Source organism: Abramis brama (assembly GCF_963993115.1).
Source record: "Abramis brama genome assembly, chromosome: 25".
NCBI classification, from domain to species: Eukaryota; Metazoa; Chordata; class Actinopteri; order Cypriniformes; family Leuciscidae; genus Abramis; species Abramis brama.
The window spans coordinates 8,201,496-8,220,103 of record NC_139987.1 but is presented as its reverse complement, the minus strand read 5'-3'; the positions used below and the strand labels follow the sequence as shown (position 1 = coordinate 8,220,103).

The 18,608-nt window shown below is 39.7% G+C and overlaps 1 protein-coding gene across 2 annotated transcripts in view; it reads right to left on the bottom strand.

Moving 5' to 3' along the window:
- unc13bb (unc-13 homolog Bb (C. elegans)) overlaps nucleotides 1-18,608 on the bottom strand; it is a 101,075-nt gene that overhangs the window by 72,529 nt on the left and 9,938 nt on the right. For both annotated transcript variants that reach the window (XM_084104137.1, XM_084104138.1), the window contains exons 2-3: nucleotides 16,718-16,747; nucleotides 8,180-8,279 (exon numbers count right to left, since the gene is read on the bottom strand). In XM_084104137.1, coding sequence (XP_083960263.1) covers nucleotides 8,180-8,279; nucleotides 16,718-16,747 — 130 coding nt within the window. The remainder of the gene's footprint in view (nucleotides 1-8,179; nucleotides 8,280-16,717; nucleotides 16,748-18,608) is intronic.

Sequence of the window (18,608 nt, the reverse complement as noted above, 5' to 3'; positions counted from 1 at the left end):
ACAGCTGCACGCGCCACTATGGCCACTCGCATATCTAACCAAATGTAGCCACACCGCCAGGAAAAGAGGCGGAGGGAGGTTGGAGTGCCTTTGGGACAGATAGAGATGATTGGCGGGCCGTATGTGGCCCACAGGCTGCCAATTGAATAGCCTTGCCCTAGGTGGACTGGGGTCAGGGTGCAACATAGGGTACATTCACACAAAATCAATTAGCCAAATGTGAGATTTATTAAAGTCCACAAAGTCCTCACAACACAAGGAATAAAGATGACCCTAGTGTGCTGTCTGTTATCAAAAAGCCAACCTTCAATAGAGTAAACGTTAGTAACCTTCTGTACAGGTAAACATTGTTTACAGCCAAATGGTGAAACGTCTCGGTTACATATGGTAACCCTCGTTCCCTGAGGGAGGGAACGGAGACGTACGTCGTGAACGACTGATAGGAATCTCGCTAGAGAGGCCAATCTACTTTGAGTAAAACTAAAATGAGCCAATACACATTGGCATGCAGTCATTTGCATCAGCTGTGAAGCCTCGCAGCGCAGGTATATAATGAGCAGCAGTTGCGAGGTGAGCTCCTTTTTTGCTGAGGAGCCAAGCCTGGTAAGCTGGCCGCCCCCGTGGGCAGCAGCAGATGTGATGATGGGATGTACGTCTCCGTTCCCTCCCTCAGGGAACGAGGGTTACCATATGTAACCAAGACGTTCCCTTATCGGTCGGTCGCTCTCGACGTATGTCTTGACCGACTGATAGGAATCCCTACCAAAGCGCCACAGCTGCTGCACCCCATCCAGAGCCCGGTGCAAGCCTGTACCCCTTCTTGCCTGGACGGACGATAGGAAAGGGCTTACACAGAGCGTATTCATCACTGTTGTTCCATGATAACCCATACAGTGAGATTATTGGATAACACTGGGAAAGCGTGCCCATTCTATGGAAGGGGAACGCTGCGGAAGTCACTTTCTTCAAGGGAGTTATGTGGAAAAATACATATGGACTAGCCCGAAGGTTGTACTGCATATGAATATTGGGTAACTTAGCCCAAGGGAAAGACACGGGGCTTCGATTAGAAGCAGCCATGGAAGTATACACATATGGAACCCAGCCTAACACCTGATCTCTGAAGGGAGTGGTAGGAACCTTGGGCACATAGCCAGGCCGGGGTCTCAGTACAACATGGTTGTCACCCGGCCCGAACTCTAGGCACGATTTGTCGACCGACGAAATGCTTGCAGGCCCCCTACCCTCTTGATAGAGGCCAGTGCAATCAGCAGCAAAATCTTCAAAGAGAGAAGCTTTAAGTCTGCTGACTTCAAAGGCTCAAAGGGAGCATCCTGAAGAGCTTGAAGCACCAGGGAAAGGTCCCAAGAGGGTATGGAGGGGGGACGAGGAGGGTTTAACCTTCTCGCCCCCCTAAGGAACCTGACGACCAGTTCGTGCTTTCCATAGATGGCACATAGATGGCAACTGATTTGCCATCTATGTGGTCGTGATAAGCTGAAATGGCAGCAGCATGTACTTTGAGGGTGGATAGAGACAGCCTTCGCTCCAACCCTTGCTGCAAAAAGGAAAGCACGGACCCTATTGAACATCTTCGGGGGTCCTCTCGGCGAGAAGAAAACCACTTGACGAATAGGTTCCACTTCAAGGCACACGTCTCATGGACGGCACCCGTGCAGAAGTGATGGTGTTAAGTACCTCTGGGGGTAAGTCACCTAGAACCAGAGATTGAGTTTCCAGAGGTCCGGACGCGGGTGCCATAGGGTGCCCTGTCTCTGAGTCAGAAGATCCTTCCTCAGAGGAATGGGAGGGACTGTCACGAGGAGCATGATTTCTGGGAACCAGGTCCGGGTGGGCCAATAGGGGGCCACCAGAAGGACCTGCTCCTCGTCCTCCCTGACTTTGCACAGGGTCCTACCTTTGAAGGTGTTCAAGCAGTTCAGCACCGACTGAGCGCGTTTGCTCTGTGAGGCGTGCTGTCTGTGCAACCGAATCCAACTCCATACCGAGAAAAGAGATCCTCTGCATGGGGGCGAGTTTGCTCTTCTCCCAGTTGGCCGGAAGACGCAACTGGCTGAGGTGCCTGAGCACGAGGTCCCTGTGTTCGCATAACTGATCTCGAGAGTGTGCTAATATGAGTCAGTCGTCGAAATAGTTCAGGATGTGCACGCCCTGTTCTCTCATGGAAACAAGGGTCCCCTCCGTGACTTTTGTGAAGACACGGGGAGACAGGGACAGCCCGAAGGGCAGGACCTTGTACTGATATGCTCAACCCTCGAACGCAAAGTGCAGAAATGGCCTGTGTCGAGGAAGAATCAAGACATGAAAGTACGCGTCCTTCAGGTCGATCGCTGCAAACCAATCTTGGGGACGGATGCATTCGAAAATGCGTTTCTGCATGAGCATTTTGAACCCACCACATTTCTTGGGTACAATAAAGTAGGGACTGTAGTGCCCTGACCTCATATTGGCTGGAGGGACTGGCTCTATCGCGTCCTAGTAGGACTGCGATCTCTGCTCGTAAGACATGGGCATCGGCTGCTCTCACTGTAGTGGAGTGAATGGCCCGATCCATCTCCGGGTCGCCCGTCCTAGGGCTGCTTGCTCTTGGCTTTACCGCCCTGCTTGGCAGGGGCCTGGACGGGTGGGGGGGGGCCTGCCTGCGACTGGCTCCTTGGCTCCGCTTAGGTGGAGGCTGCTGCTGCGGCGCGGGAGCGAGGGCAGACACAGAAGGCCGCCCCGGCGACGAGCAGACTGAGGGGCTGCGGGCAAAGGGGTGGAGGCAGCAGCTGACCGCCGTGGCAGGATGTGCTTGATGGTCTCAGTCTGCTTTTCAGCCAGTTTCTGCTGGGCAAAGTTCTCGACCATGTTGCCTTTGAGTGCTCTCAAGCGCACCTTACCAGCTGTGAGAACAGCTTTTGTTTGCTCAAGTAAAAACAAAAGCAAAAAGAAAAGAAAGAGAGAAAAAAAGACCGCTCGCGCTGCTGTGCTGTCACCCGCACCAGTGTGGAGAGGTCCGAAGAAGAAGCAGCTCGCTCAGTTTCACAATCTCCTTGAAGGTATGTAGAAAACATCGAAGTGCTTGGCTCCAAAAACTGATGAAATCCATACAAATATAGATGAAGATGAGGAAAATGATGATTAAGAGTTTATATTCTACACTAATACAACACACTAACATGACCAGTTGTCGAAGTACAGCATGGATAAGCAGCAACAAGATCTAAGAACCAAATAAATGTTTTCTATTTTATCTGTAGAAAGTACAGCTGTATTTTAGTTTTGCCATTTGGCTGTAAAGAAAGTTTTTCCTGTACAGAAGGTTACTAACGTTTACTCTATTGAAGGTTGGTTTTTTGATAACAAACTACACACTAGAGTCATCTTTATTCCTTGTGTTGCGAGGACTTTGTGGACTTATGGAACCCATAAGGAATGGTAATGCTTGAAAGTACTGTTTTCTCCAATTTGAGGTACAGTTGAGAACTTTGGTTATACCAGCTATAATCCTCTAGATAGAAAGGTCATCTTGGACTTAAATTGAAGCTTATAAACTTGGGAAGTTTTTCATGTACATTTGAGGAAGTGATATATATAATAAAATGCTTGAAAATGATCACTTTTGATGACAATTTGTCAGGCGGACAGACATTTTTTAGTCTTTCGGGGTATGTTGAGGGTGATATTTGACAGAAAAAAGGCAGCAATGCCCAGAATCTTTTTCTGCTAGTTTCCCCTATGTGTCAGGATACACCATGCAAAATTTTAGGGTTATATGGCCATTTATGTAGCTGCAGTACCTTTATATTCACAATTACATCATTCCGCCAAAAGCTTTTCCCAAAAAGGGTGTTTTTTGGCCCCTGAGACCAAACGGGGCCGAGTTGAGGGTGGTCATTATCAACTTGTGATGGCCCAAGGTATAAGATAATAGGAAATAATAGTGAAAAAAAGGTAGCAAAAACATCCTGAGGAGTGGACCTGGCTCCCGGCCTATGTGGCATGACACGAAATGGGCTGATGGCACAATACAGCTGTGTGTACTGGCCTATTTGCCAAGTTCAAGGGTCTATAAAAAAGACTGGTACTGTAAAAAAAAAAAAAGTGTTCAAAATTTGGCTTTTGTTAGGGCAGTACATCATATTTCAAGGCCTTAGGTCAGATTCTGTGGCGGCCAAGAAAATAGGTGGAGCAATAGGTGGCTCATTGTCCTATAGGCTGAGTTTAATGGTTTCTCGTCCGCACACGAAAGTCTGTATATTTTTTACTTTTGCAAAGGTAATTTTAGAGGCTCTGTAATATGGTGCTAAGAATATCGTGGGGAAAAAACCAAAACACTTACAATCTGCAGTTTTGCATAATGAAAAAGTGCATCTTTAATTCATTCAGTCATGTTTGACAATCACTAAAGAATCACTAAACAGCTTCTCTATTATAGAAAACTAAATGGGGGCAATCGTCTGGAAATGCAAAGATTTTTCCATACTTTTCCAGACCTGGAAATTACTCCAATCAAATTCCATACTTTTCCAAACTGCGTAGGAACCATCTGCCAACAGGCTGCAAGGCTTTCTACCACTGAATTACACAAACACGGCTTTTATCTGCCGCTCTGCTTGTTATAAATAGAGAAGACCAAAGCACACATGCGCGCCGCAACTAAAGAGGAACATTTGGAAATCCATTCATTATTCATTTAGGCTTTCAATTGTCTCCTAAGTGAGGTGAGGATGAAATGGCTCTAGACCCCCAGAGAACACCTTTGTTTGCTTATCTGCAATTTCTCTTTTTTTGGCACTTGTTCATTTTCCAGAACATGCTAAGCGATGATGGGCTGAGTAATTACTAATTGATAGGTTGCTATAGAGACCGCTAGAGCTTGCTGACGCCACACACAGCAGGCACGCTAAAAATGCGGTCCCAGAGAGACGTCACATCTAAAAACTAACCTGAAGGGTCATACGGAGGTTCACACAGAACAGCTGAACTCGTGACACGTCTGAATGATAGAATAACTTTGCCCTTTGATTATACAAACAAGCGAGGAGCTATATAAACAGCTGTAATCCCATCGGTGATGCGGTTATATCATCATAATTATTTAAGCTAGTCAAACAGGCCCAGAGTGAGCAAACAGACAAAAGTGTTCAGGTTTCTTAAGCTTAACCTCAATGGGCATGAACTGGTTGGAAGAAAATGTATGCAACACATCATTGGTTTTGAATATTGCTCAGCTAGGAGCTTTTTTTCTAGGCAATGCTGCTGCCTAGACAAATGTTTAACTAATCTTGAGTAAATGTGCACTCAAATACTTTGAAACTCTATTAATATTGCTTATTTGATTTAGGAGGTTATTCAAATCTGCATGTCCTTCCTGTGTCAGTGTGGGTTTCCTCCGGGTGTTCCAGTTTCCCCAAAAGACATGCAGGTTAGGTGGATTGGATATGCCAAATTGTCAGGAGTGTGTGTGAGTGTGAGTGTCAGGAAGGGCATCCGGCATAAAACCTGTGGATGGATTCAAATCTCAAGTGTAACATCCCTCATCATGTGCGTTAAATGATACTTTAGATCCTACGGCTTTTTGAGGAACCGGAAATCGAGGGTAAAGCGGATTTGACGTCATTGACATCACTAGTTGATGATTTCTATGGATTTAAACATTGTTGGAAACATTTGGGGTAAGTACACAAGTCAACAAAATATATTACATTGTTCTAGTGGTTTTTGGATATTTTAATCTATCAAAAATATTACATATTGTGCATTTAAATATTACCGAAGCTAAAAATATTTCAGTTAGCATTCAGTTAGTATTCTAACACCTTAGCCTACTAGCTTAGCCTACTAGCTTAGCATAGTTCTAACTTTTAAAGAAAATGCTTGTTTAGTAGCACAAGATATCAAGAAAATTTACTATAAGTTATTGTAAATGCATCAACAAAAGATTATAGTTAACGAGACAAAGAATTAATCTTTTTTAAAAACATTCTTACTTTAAACTGATCAAAGGTAACAGGAAAGACGTTTATAATGTTACAAATGATTCTATTTCAAATAAATTGTCCTTTTAAACTTTCTATACATCAAATAGTTATGAAAAAAATATATAGTTTCCACAAAAATATTAAGCAGCACAACAGTTTTCAGCATTGATAACAATAAGAAATGTTTCTTGATCATCAAATTGATTCACGGATAAATGACTCTTTCTCAGTAAAACTTTAAGAATGCATGACATCAGGCAAGAATGTAGCACATGCTATATAATCAGAAATCAATATAATAATCAGTCTCTGCTCATCGTCCATCGGCCTGTGTTTGTCCCAGAGGGCTCAAACATTATTTCATTAACCTGGATGATGCTTTTAAACGCTCCTCCGAGAGCAAAGACACACAAAGCTTGGCTAGATTTAAGTGCTCTGTTCAATTACCAGGACATCTGGCTTTCTGAAATTCCATTAAGACAAGAAAGCATGAAGTCATCAATAGGGACGCAAGGGTACATTATTGTCCCTGTGGACAAGCCTGTTGCATGGTTCTCCATGGAGATGATGGAACTGATCTGCTAAATCAATACTTCTGTAGACACTTCAATCAGTGTGTTTTCTACTTCATTATTACAAAAAAATAAATAAATTATTGACAAATTCCTGGGAAATAACTGCACTGCACAACAGACCAATCAAATAAGTTGCTGCTACCATACTATTTTATGTTATGTTTTTTTCTATTCAGTCTCAATTTTAAAAAACATTATCGGATTAATCGGTTATCGGCCAGCATGGGCCATCCTAGTTATCATTATCGGTAAAATCCACTATCGGTCAACCTCTTACTTATTTGTTTGTTTATTTCTAAAACAACTTACTGTATATATAAAACTATTGTTTATAGGTCACTGAAAATAAATTAATAAATTAAAATTAAAATAAATAAAAAAACTGTTTATTTATTTTCAATGATCTATAGTTAGTAGTTTTATATTGCATGTAGTTAATTGAATTACATCATCTATGGGATGAGTGATTAATTCATAGTTATAACCGAGGAAGAAAATATTTTTAAGAAGTAAACAAAAGAAATGTGTCAACTAGATTGAGTTCCACTGATTTAGAGTGATAAATATACTAATGCATAGGTGTAATGTTACAAGGACAAAAATAATAATGTTTAAATAGTCCAAGCAAATTCAAGACTACTTGAAGAAAAGCACTACAAGTGTGAAACCACAGTCCACATAAGCCGAGAAACTTTAGACAACCACAGCCCGGTGACAATGCAAACAAAGACACACATCCAGGGTGGGAATCTGAATAAACAGATAGAAATCTCTGAGACAGAAACAAATGAGCGACAAGGAACACTTTCATTTCCTGGAGCAAGCCACCTGTCCTTGGCACAGAGAAAAAAGTTCTCTGCGTAAGAGCCATAAAGCCAGGATCAATATTGTTGCCATCTAAACTACATTCTTTTAACTTTGTTTTGTGTCTATGCTATTTTTTTAATGAAATACATTTATATTAAATATCGAAACCACCTAAAACCAATGCCACATGTACACTGTCACACAATTTTCACTGATAGTTGGTAGATCGGATTTGTTGCATCCATGTAAACAACGAAAATACATAAGAGATTAGGTTTTATTTTTTTCCATGCATGCATGCAATTTAGGTCACTTTCCAATGTGGTTCTAAATCTGCAACACATCTGATATCTAGTCATCCTACATTTGTATCTGTATCTTATACGCCCCATTTCTGTCACTGTTACAGAACGAATAGGTAAGGTAATCACTGAGAGGTTCTAACATGTGAATCATGAAAAAGTATTTTAAAACTACAATTTAAAACTAAAAGAAAATTACACATTTCACCTTTAAGGAACCAACCAGGTCTAGATGTGGAACGTGACACACTGACAGCCTGATTATCGGGGTTGTTTTCTTGGCGGCTGAGAGAAGCTCATTAGTTTGCCAACAAAAGCTTTAAAAGCAGAGTGTGTGTGGGTGCCAGGTTAGATATCGCTCACTGCTGCGACAGATGAATGACTAGTGGAAAGAAATCCAGACCCTCTACATAGGACATTTCCCTAGCACATAGTAATTTAGCAGTACATTAGCAATAACAGACTGCTGTCTGGTAAGTGGCGTTACAGCAGCAGGTCGTGATAAACTTACAACATGAAGTCCTGCTCCCAGCATGGCTGGTCTCCCCGCACAGTGATGGTGGTACTCTTCACATTTTGCACTTTCAGCGTCACATAGGCGTTGAATTTATCTAGAAATAAAGCAGAAAATGCATGTTTATATACAGTTTAATAGAAATAATTAGTGGTGTTTGCAAAGTAATTGAATTTAATTGGAACCATAAGTATATTAAGACCACAGTGAAATCTGTGACACACCAAGTCAACGTCAAAGAACCAGCGCCTCTCGGCGACTGTGTCAGGGACAAAAAGCTGCGCTTGAACACACCGCAATGACTACAGCTGACTGCCAACTACATGTGTGTTCTGAATATAACTGTCTATATCAGCAGGTATCAAGTGTCTATATTCATCATTCAAAAAGAGAAACTTCAAGGTCTGCTGAGGTACAAAATGTAAACAAAGCCGTGCTTGCTTTCCAATTTGAATATCAATCATGATTATTACTTTCTTCATTCCAGGCCGCTCATGCTGTTATGAAAATATTTGCAAATTGGAATGCTCAGGAAAAATACATTTTTTATTATTTTTATTTTTAAACGTGGCTACGATTTATCTAAAATTAGGTAACTACTTCGTACAAGATGGCCACAACTTGACTAGAATGAGGGAGCGAAATAGTATGTGGCCATGATTTAACTAAAATGAGGGAACGAAAAAATAAAACGTGTCCATGATTTAACTAAAACAAGGGAACAAATTTGTACAACATGGGTACGAACTGACTAGAATGAGGGAGCCAGTTATTCAACTAACATGAGGGAACAAATTAGTACAACGTGGTCACGATTTAAAGTCCAGCTGTAGTCAATAATTGTATCCCTTAAAACTCATCTTTGATCACCAAAATTACATCTGTGAAAAAAAATTTCTTCATGCCTTAAAATAGTTTGAATGTAACTCTACACCTTTGCTTCATTTAGTATACGAGGATCCATGAATATGCATATTATATGCATCCACTCACTCACACCAGCTCAGAGATCCACTTGGCCAACTTTACTGTAGAAAACACTAGCCAATAATTTTACTAAAATGAGATGAATTAGTGCAATGCCAGTACAATTAGACTAAAATGAGGGAGCAAACAAGTATGTAGGTCACGATTTAACTAAAATGAGCGTATCCACAATATCTATTTTTTCTTCTGCATGACGTGCAGGGCTCTGTAGTCTGGTCTCACCTTCTTATTTCAAAACATATATCAACACGTTAAAGAAAACTGTGCAATTTAAAGTCCTTAAACTTTAACATGAAATACATCCCTCACAGTTTGTGCTACAGAAATGAATAACAACTCAAACCACGTGACCTGTAGTGTTATGATCCTTTTCTGGCTATTCTGACACCTAAAAACCACTAGAACTTACTGATAATCAATCAGAGACATGCACACACACACACACACACACACACACACACACAACTTTCAATAACCTAGCGGTTGTAGCAATTACTGCAAGCAAAAAAAATAAAAATAAAATAAAAAATGCATGCATGCTGTTTTGCATGCTTCTAAAGTAACAGTATTGACAAAAAATAATTAGTATGTGCGCATGCTGGTTGGTCAAGTTTGCCTGGGAATCCCAGAGCACATGTGGTAGGACTGTGACTATATAAAGCCTGAGCAATAATGCTGTAGTGCTGAGTGAGAGTAAAGATTAGTGTGATTCCCCTCCCCCAACACCAATGAGAGACAGACAGAGCCCTGACCTCCATAATCTCACATCAGATCCTCAACAGAGCAGAAGCATCACTTTAGCATCATTTCTTTGGGAATTTTTGCCTCACATAGAATAATGTGCCACAAAGTGAGAATTTTATTAATTAGCTACGGCAAGCATCATTACAACCATTGCTCATACTTAAGCCTTCAGATACAGTTAAGAGGGTCTGCAGGGGTCTTTAGTGTGATATCACTTCCTGTTTTATGTGTTTTTCTGCATTCTTCTGAATGTTGGTTGCACCACATGACTTTGCTTTGACGTGGAAAAAAATTCCATTATTATTATTATTATTATTATTATTATTATAAAATAACTAAAAATTCAGAAATTAAAATAATTTAAAGAGTTAAATTCAAGTTACTGTATATATGAATAGCATATTTAATGTATTCCAAAAAATGTGACAATTGACTTTTGAATATTTTCAAGTCAAATTCATAAGGACGGTCCTTTATACGCATGCAAACAAACATGCACGCAAACACACATATACACACGTACGCACTACTGTCGCAGAAGGATTACTGAGACAGTGACATAACCAACACTTCATTTCCTGTTTGCCAGCGATGGGGGGCCGGCCAACACGTGCCCGATGATACACTGTGCCAGCGTGTCGCCCACTGCTCTCCTCCCACCCTAACAGACATCTAAACATTCAGGGTGCTGACACAATATTATTGTGACGCATTACATGCCACCTGCTATATCTGTGCCAAGTTTGTCTGGAAAAGTGAGAAATAATGTTCAATTGTCTTATTGACCATTGTTAAAGTAAGCAGTAAAGTCCATAACATTTTAGTCTCAGAAAACTTCTTAAATTTATCACAAAATTTATTTTTTTATTAGGATTGTACACGTAGTTTATTAAAAAAAATAATTGATTTAAAATGAATGACTCATATTTAAATTAAGTAATAAAATAATAAAAATCTAAGATAGTAATAATAAAATCACAATAATAATAAATGTTGTTGTTGTTGTTGTTGTTGTTGTTATTATTATTATTATTATTATAATATTTTATTGTCTAATTGATTTAATCACACTACATTTTCATGTCAGTTGAAAGCACTAATGATGTATTGTATCTATTACTTTATTAAAGCACAGCTTGATATCTTTATGTCAATAGGGCTAGCTCATGAGAAGAGTGGAAGGGACGTCAGCTGTTAAAACAGATTTGATAAACTTTGGTGCTTCACTGTGTTTGTTTCCTTGTTTCAACAGGTTTCCACAGAGACAAAGAGAAACAGGCCTCTCCACAACAACAAAATGTAACACAAACCATTAGACACAGGGGTCAGAAATACCATCCAATCCATTCACAAAGATAAGAGTCCTGCTAGAACGAGCAGGTGCTTGTCCTGCTTTAGTAGTGAAGTCAACATGAAATAATAAATAAATGACCCCATTTACTTTCTTGATACATGTTCCATGTCTTATTATGTGTAACTCAGTAGTGCATTCAGTTTCCCTATTATACTTTTTTAGGAATTAGCTTTCATGTAGTGTGTAATATAGCTGTTTGTGAACGTAAAAGGTCTGCAAAGTTTGAAAGATTAAAGTGCAAAATAAATGGAGTTAATGTCCCCCGAAAGAAAGAACCGATTCTGAACCGCCTGAAACCAGTCGACAGTAATTCCAGTCTTACTTCCTGCTTAAACCTATGTAGGTTTGTAAAGAATTTGCATAATGGAAGCCTCTGGTCTTCATTTGCTGCCTGCAAGCAACATCTACTTTGACCCTCAAAGTACAACACTCTGTAGTAGTAGCTGAGGCCTTGAAGTAGGTTTGTGTTGTTGACATGTTGAGGAGACGATTTTTTACGCTGTGAAAGCAAATCCACTTTGCATGCACTTCCAAAGGATGATTACTCTGGCTACAACTGATACGATAAAACTGATGCCATCGTTAGCTGAAAGTCAGATATAGTAATGGGCGTTAAGTTTCCGACACACGCTGTAACCATAAGACCAATCACAACAGACTGGGTCATCTAACCAATCATATTAGAGCAGACCAATCACAACAGACTGGGCAATCTGACCAATCAGAGCAGAGTAGACCAATCACAACAGACTGGGCCATCTAACCAATCAGAGCAGAGTAGGCCAATCAAAACAGACTGGGCCATCTGACCAATCAGAGCAGAGTAGACCAATCACAACAGACTGGGTCATCTAACCAATCATATTAGAGCAGACCAATCACAACAGACTGGGCCATCTGACCAATCAGAGCAGAGTAGACCAATCACAACAGACTGGGCCATCTAACCAATCAGAGCAGAGTAGACCAATCAAAACAGACTGGGCCATCTGACCAATCAGAGCAGAGTAGACCAATCACAACAGACTGGGCCATCTAACCAATCATATTGGAGCAGACCAATCACAACAGACTGGGCCATCTGACCAATCAGAGCAGAGTAGACCAATCACAACAGACTGGGCCATCTAACCAATCAGAGCAGAGTAGACCAATCAAAACAGACTGGGCCATCTGACCAATCAGAGCAGAGTAGACCAAATCACAACAGACTGGGCCATCTAACCAGAGCAGAGTAGACCAATCAAAACAGACTGGGCCATCTGACCAATCAGAGCAGAGTAGACCAAATCACAACAGACTGACATTAGCACAACAGACATTAGCATTAACACTGGAACATTTCACAAAAAGATGCACGCTGGGTTTCAATTTAAAAAAACAAAACAATACATTGTTCAAACTCAAGTATTTAAGGACTTTCTGGTAGTTTTAGGGTCACTATATATAGTACAACAACACAAACGCAATAATGAGCTAAATAAAAAAATAAAAAAAAAGTTCTAATCATGATGCTGCTTTTAAATGAAAAAGCAGTGAACTGCCGATGAACTCAATTCTAAGCTTCGGCTCTAACCAGGTGGACACCTGGGTTGACAGGAACTAATCAATGAGCATCTCTAGAGACAAAACTATGACATTATGCATCACACCTGGGCGGATTAGCAGAGAGCTGCTTTTCATTCAGATGTCAATTACGGATTCAGCACTTCTCCTGATTATCCATTATGTCAGGTAGCGTAGGAGAGAGCGAGGTGGGGAAAAGCTACAGATGAAGCGCATATCAAGTGAGTAAAACTGTAAACTTAAATCATATTAGTCTCGCATAGCCAGACTTTTGAGGATTAGGATAAAGTCTAGTCCAGATTTAAGTTTATTCTGGACAAGAACCACCCACTTAGGCAGGAAAGGTCTGTCTGACTGATATGGAAAGCAGCCAAACAGAGTTTGTTTTGGTTTCATGTGGCTTTTAGCATCTAAATTATCTGAAATACCTGATATTACAATAAAAATGTCTTAAAAAAAAAAAAGAAAAAAAGAAAGAAATCTTCAACCAGATGGACAGAAAACACATAATTTAGCAGGAAAGGGTGTAGACTTCTAGAATTTCTGTACATCCAAAAGCGACATGGATATCTAGTTTATTTGCTACTAAGTGAAGAAACAAATCTCTGAATTGAATATCCTACTACTTTCATAAAAGTTAACAACATCTGTCTGAAGTTTCATGGGAACATGATGGTTTTACTGTTTCTTCATGACTGCACCACGTCATCATTCATTATTGACTCCAGTTGAGTTTTCCAATAAATTAGTTAAAGGTAGCGTACAATCGAGAGCTGACATTTCCGTTTCACAATCCTGATGAAACTTGTATGAGGTTTGGGATGGATTTGCAGGTTGTGTATGCAGGTTCACATGAGGGAATCTTGTATGTGTGCAGTTTTTGCAGTTATGCTACATCAACAAAGAGTTTCTGCTGAACAGTGGTGGACTAAGGAAAAATACTTAACCAAGTTATGGTTTATGTAATGAGGAAATACATATTTTTTTTCACAGAATAACGTACAATTCAACTGATGGTCTTATTATGAATGCCTCCATCATATATGACTTAATGTATTGAATTTATTTATTTGATCATTTATTCGATCAAAAATAAAGTAAATATATAATATACAAGCATACTATTTGTTTTTTTAAAAGTAAAGGTATTGAAATATACAGTTTTCTTCAATTACTGTATCTGCTTTCCTTATTATTTTCCTCATGAAAAGAATGTGTAAAATAAAATATTACTGATTTTTGTCTTCACTAATTCACAAAGGTACTCGCAAAGGTAATAATTAAACTGCACGGATAATAATTCTAAAAGAATGATGATTGAAAATCTTATTTCCTTCCTTGTTTCCTTAATATACATTCCTGTCCTTACTGTGCATTGTTCATTTTTGTGTGCTATTCCCCACCCTCAAAAAAAGAACACACACACAAAAAAGGAAGAGTTTTAAAAAAAAAAAAGTTAACAACTTGTTCTGCCTCTGAAACCACTGCCCTTTTTTGGGCTGGTGTAATAAATGTTTTACTTTTCAGATCTGGTACAATTGTTTGAAAAACATTTTTTTTACTGAAAGTTATATGCAATATGCATAAAAAAGCACTAAAACATGACCCAAATATTCTTGCAACACAGTCCAGCAATTTCTGTCTATTATAGATCACACATTCACACATTAGAATCAGGATAATTCTTGCTCTGGCCGAACAAAACTTAGTGGTTTTAGAGAGGTAAAGTAAACACTCTCCAGCGATGGAACACAAAAGAGCATCCTATCACAGACAGACAGAGGCCGACAGGCCTATCCTCAAGAGACTGTTTACTATCTGACACAATAGAGCCAGTGACACAGTATTACAGTCTGACATGTGCCGAGCTGCATGTTTGTTTAAGTGATGGCGCTGAGTGATTGGGACATTCAGGATCGGGTGTGATCTGAGTTAAGAGCGTTCAAGAGTCTCAGAGGGCCCATCGGTTCAGATAAACCAGGATTTTATTATCCCACAGGGACAGACTATTTGTGGAAATTGTAAGTGCAGAATATAAAGGAAATGAGATGCAAACAATAAAAAAAAATAAAAAAGATATTTTTTAAAGAATATACTTATTGTACTCCAAATGTACTCAAACTTAATCTCAAAATGGCAACAAAAAAAAAAAAAAAAAAAGAAGAAAAAAAAAAAAAATCACCCCATTAATCATGTTTTTTTTTATGGAACATAAAATATATTTTGAAAAATTACTGAAAAAGCGTGTCTTAAGTCATTTTGTGCTTGACATGACTGAAAGTTGCTGCAAAGAGGAGCCACAGAGAATTTTCTCCACTTGTGTTATTTTATTTGGCATGCCAGAAGACATTATCCGAACATATTGTTTGCCAAACAACATTATTTTTGTGCGTTTAGTAGATTACCCGCACCTAATTATATACGGCTCTGCTTGTCCCCGCGCTAATTTGCACTGCTCTTAGTAGATTGCGTTAGTCATAATGGAAATGAACTGCTGCGTCTGTGTTCTTTAATCTGCGCATTGTCAGTAGATCACAAGCAGAACTATCCACTCCTATCTGCACTATAATGGGATTGCGGATATGGATGGATGGATGGATGGATAGAAAATCTGGCCCCAAAACATTTTTCAAAAATATTTTCTTTTGTGTCCACATAATGTGCAGATATCCAAAGGGTACCGGGGTACCTCAGGGATCGGTTTTGGGACCCTTCCTATTTTCCATATACATTGGTCCTTGTCTACAGGACGGCCACGGGCTCTGCCCTCCTACCTCCACTCTCTCTTATGAGTCTACATGCCCTCCAGGAGCCTGCGGTTGGTGAGTGAGCGGTACCATCACAAAGAGGCACAAAATCACGCTTTCGTTCACCGTTCCTTGCTGGTGGAATGATATTCCCAAAACTATCCGGACAATTGAATCTCTGATAACATTCAAGAAACACACACTTACAGTATAACTGCATCCTGCAGAAAACCCCCCGATGCTTTCAGTCCTTCTCTGTTCTACCTTGTACTATTCTGAACAATGTTTGTATTGCTGGCACTTCTTGTGTTTATTTCCTCTTAAGATTAATCACATGTTGTATTCCTCATTCGTAAAACGCTTTAGATAAAGGCACCTGCTAAATGAATAAATGTAAATGGAACAATATGAGGGTGATTTAATGATGACAAGCTTCATTTTAGGGGTGAACAACCCTTTTAAGAGTTAATTTCAGATCCAAAACATTGCCCAAGGCATACATCGTTCAATTTGCATATAAGTTTAGAGATTCACACCTCCCTTAAACTCTAGCCAACATTCGTACTGCGCAAAAAATATGAACGCGAGGTGTGAGGAATCCTGTGATGTCCCAATACAATCCAAAAGCTGATGCAGAGCAGTTTTGTGCCTGTAGATCACCTTCCTGTCCAGGGACACAGTATTCTGGCTTAGGTGATCCATGTGTAGGCCAACAGTGTGGGGATTTGCAGATGAGGAGGGTGTGGGGATTTGGGCTTAACCTACACTGTTCTTACACACTAGCTCACAAGCTACAAGCTCTGGGACTCAGACAAGATGAATAACAGAAGCGCAGAATCAATTATCAAATGAACCCCTGAACCTTCATGACTCCACAATCAGAGGAATCAAAGTTTCTTCCTCAAGGACATCAAATAAATGAAATGTTATGTGAAATACCACAAGCTGAGGGGAGTTGTATTAGGCTAGATTGCACAAAAAAAAAGAGAGAGTGTAAAACCAAAAACACTGACACACTGTCCAAAAATCCCCAAAGCAAGATGATTTACATACGATTTACATGGCCCAGAGAAAAGCAAATATTGTTTTTACATAATTCTGAATTGTATTTAGAAGAACATGTGACAATTTGCTTACCTGGAGGTCCTTGGAGTTTGGCTTTCTTAACTGAAATAAAAAATAAAAATAAGAAAGGTCAGAAAGACAAAATAATTACATTATTATTTCATGAAAAGTGTTACATATTGTATACTGGCACAAGTCTAGGTAAAAAAACACATTAATGGGATAGTCCATCTACTCAGTCCTATTTAAACCTGTATGACGGTTTCTTCTGCAGAACACAAAATAAGATATTTTGAGAAATGTTGGTAACAGTTTTGGTATTTAAATGATGACCGAAGTTTCATTTTTCTGGTGAATTATCCATTTAACTTCTGGCGTAATCCTCCAGCAGAGAAAATAATTATGGCTGAGCCCAAGTGACGTCTGTGTTTGGATTTAAAAAAAAAACTTACAGTGATTTCCCTCCATCTAGACATTATGTTCACATCTTGATTTGATACGTTATCTAAAGGCTGGCCCACACTAAAAAATATTTTTTTCATTTGATCAGATTTTCAAAATGTGTGACCACAAACCTGATGATAAATATCATAGAATATCATAGAACCCAAAATCGGCCCAATTATCTTGAAGTGTGTGGGTACCTTAATACATAATCCTATTCTCTATACTGAATGAGGTAGTTAAACAGTGTAATACACTTGTGTGCAGTCTTAACACGCATACAGACATACATATATTGCACATAGTTAATCGTTTATTTATTTATTTGTTTGTTTGTTTGATGAATCAGATCAGAAAAGTAAAGGAAAAGCTGCAACTCCTTCAGCAGGATTTCAAAAATATCCCAGGATGCACCGCATGAAGTTGAAAAATCATAAAATATGCAACAACAAAAAAAAAAAAAAGTGATACAACAATATAATAATATAATAACAAAATAAAAAACAACTATGTTGGCAGGGCAAATAAAAATGACCAGCAGAAAAAAAAATCTTATTTCTGAGCCCTTGTGCATTCTGTGTTTATAATTTTGAAAATTTTGAAAAACAAAAGCCACATTTTGAACAATACTCCTGTTTCCATGTAAGACCCAGCCCACAGCCATACAATAACTGTTATGGGATTGAGCTGTGATTTAGAGCAGATTACTTCTGATCGCTGCTTGAGCCCCGTGTGCTGGCCGTGGCTGGGTGGATATGCCAGATGGATGCTGGGATTGGACGGCGGGCTGCGAGACATCACAGTGGATTACTAACGTGTATTGCAAACTCTCGCTGGATATCGGATGAAACGTAGCGCACACAAGAACACGAGCCTCGTGGGACATAATGATGTTGAGATTAAGACTGAGAGACAAAGGTTAACAACGCAATGAGGAACACGCATGCAAGAAATAGAGATCCAAACGTGTCCATTTCCCAGAAAGCAAATCTGACAATCACCATTCTGTGTTTTTTGCTTGGAAGCCTGTGTGACGAAGGATATCCGAGTGCGTGACTATTTTCCACATTTGAGAGGAAACAGACATTAGGTTTCATTAAAGCCCTAGGGTATGGGTCACCGTGTCAGTGGAAACTCATCGCTCTTTACTGCGGGGTGCTAACGGAAACCGATGCAAGACTTTCGATTCAAGCCTTCCTGAGATGCTGTTTAGATAGGGGGTGGTTGGACAGGAACTTCCTGAGAGTCTCCTTTGTGGAACGTTAGTTTGTCCAATCTCCTCGCATTTATTCCTGAATGTACTTCAGCTTGTGAACTACCAGTAACTCTGCTAAGAAAACCTGTTTAAACCCAGTCTGGTCATCTGAAAAGAGGCCATAATACCTCGAAGACCAACAGGAGACCATCTAGAGACCAACTAAGACCAGCAAAATAGCTTAGGCTGGTTTAAAAACAAAACAAAATCATCATGAACATGTGAACATTCTATCAACAGAGCAACAGTCTAGTGGTTTACCAC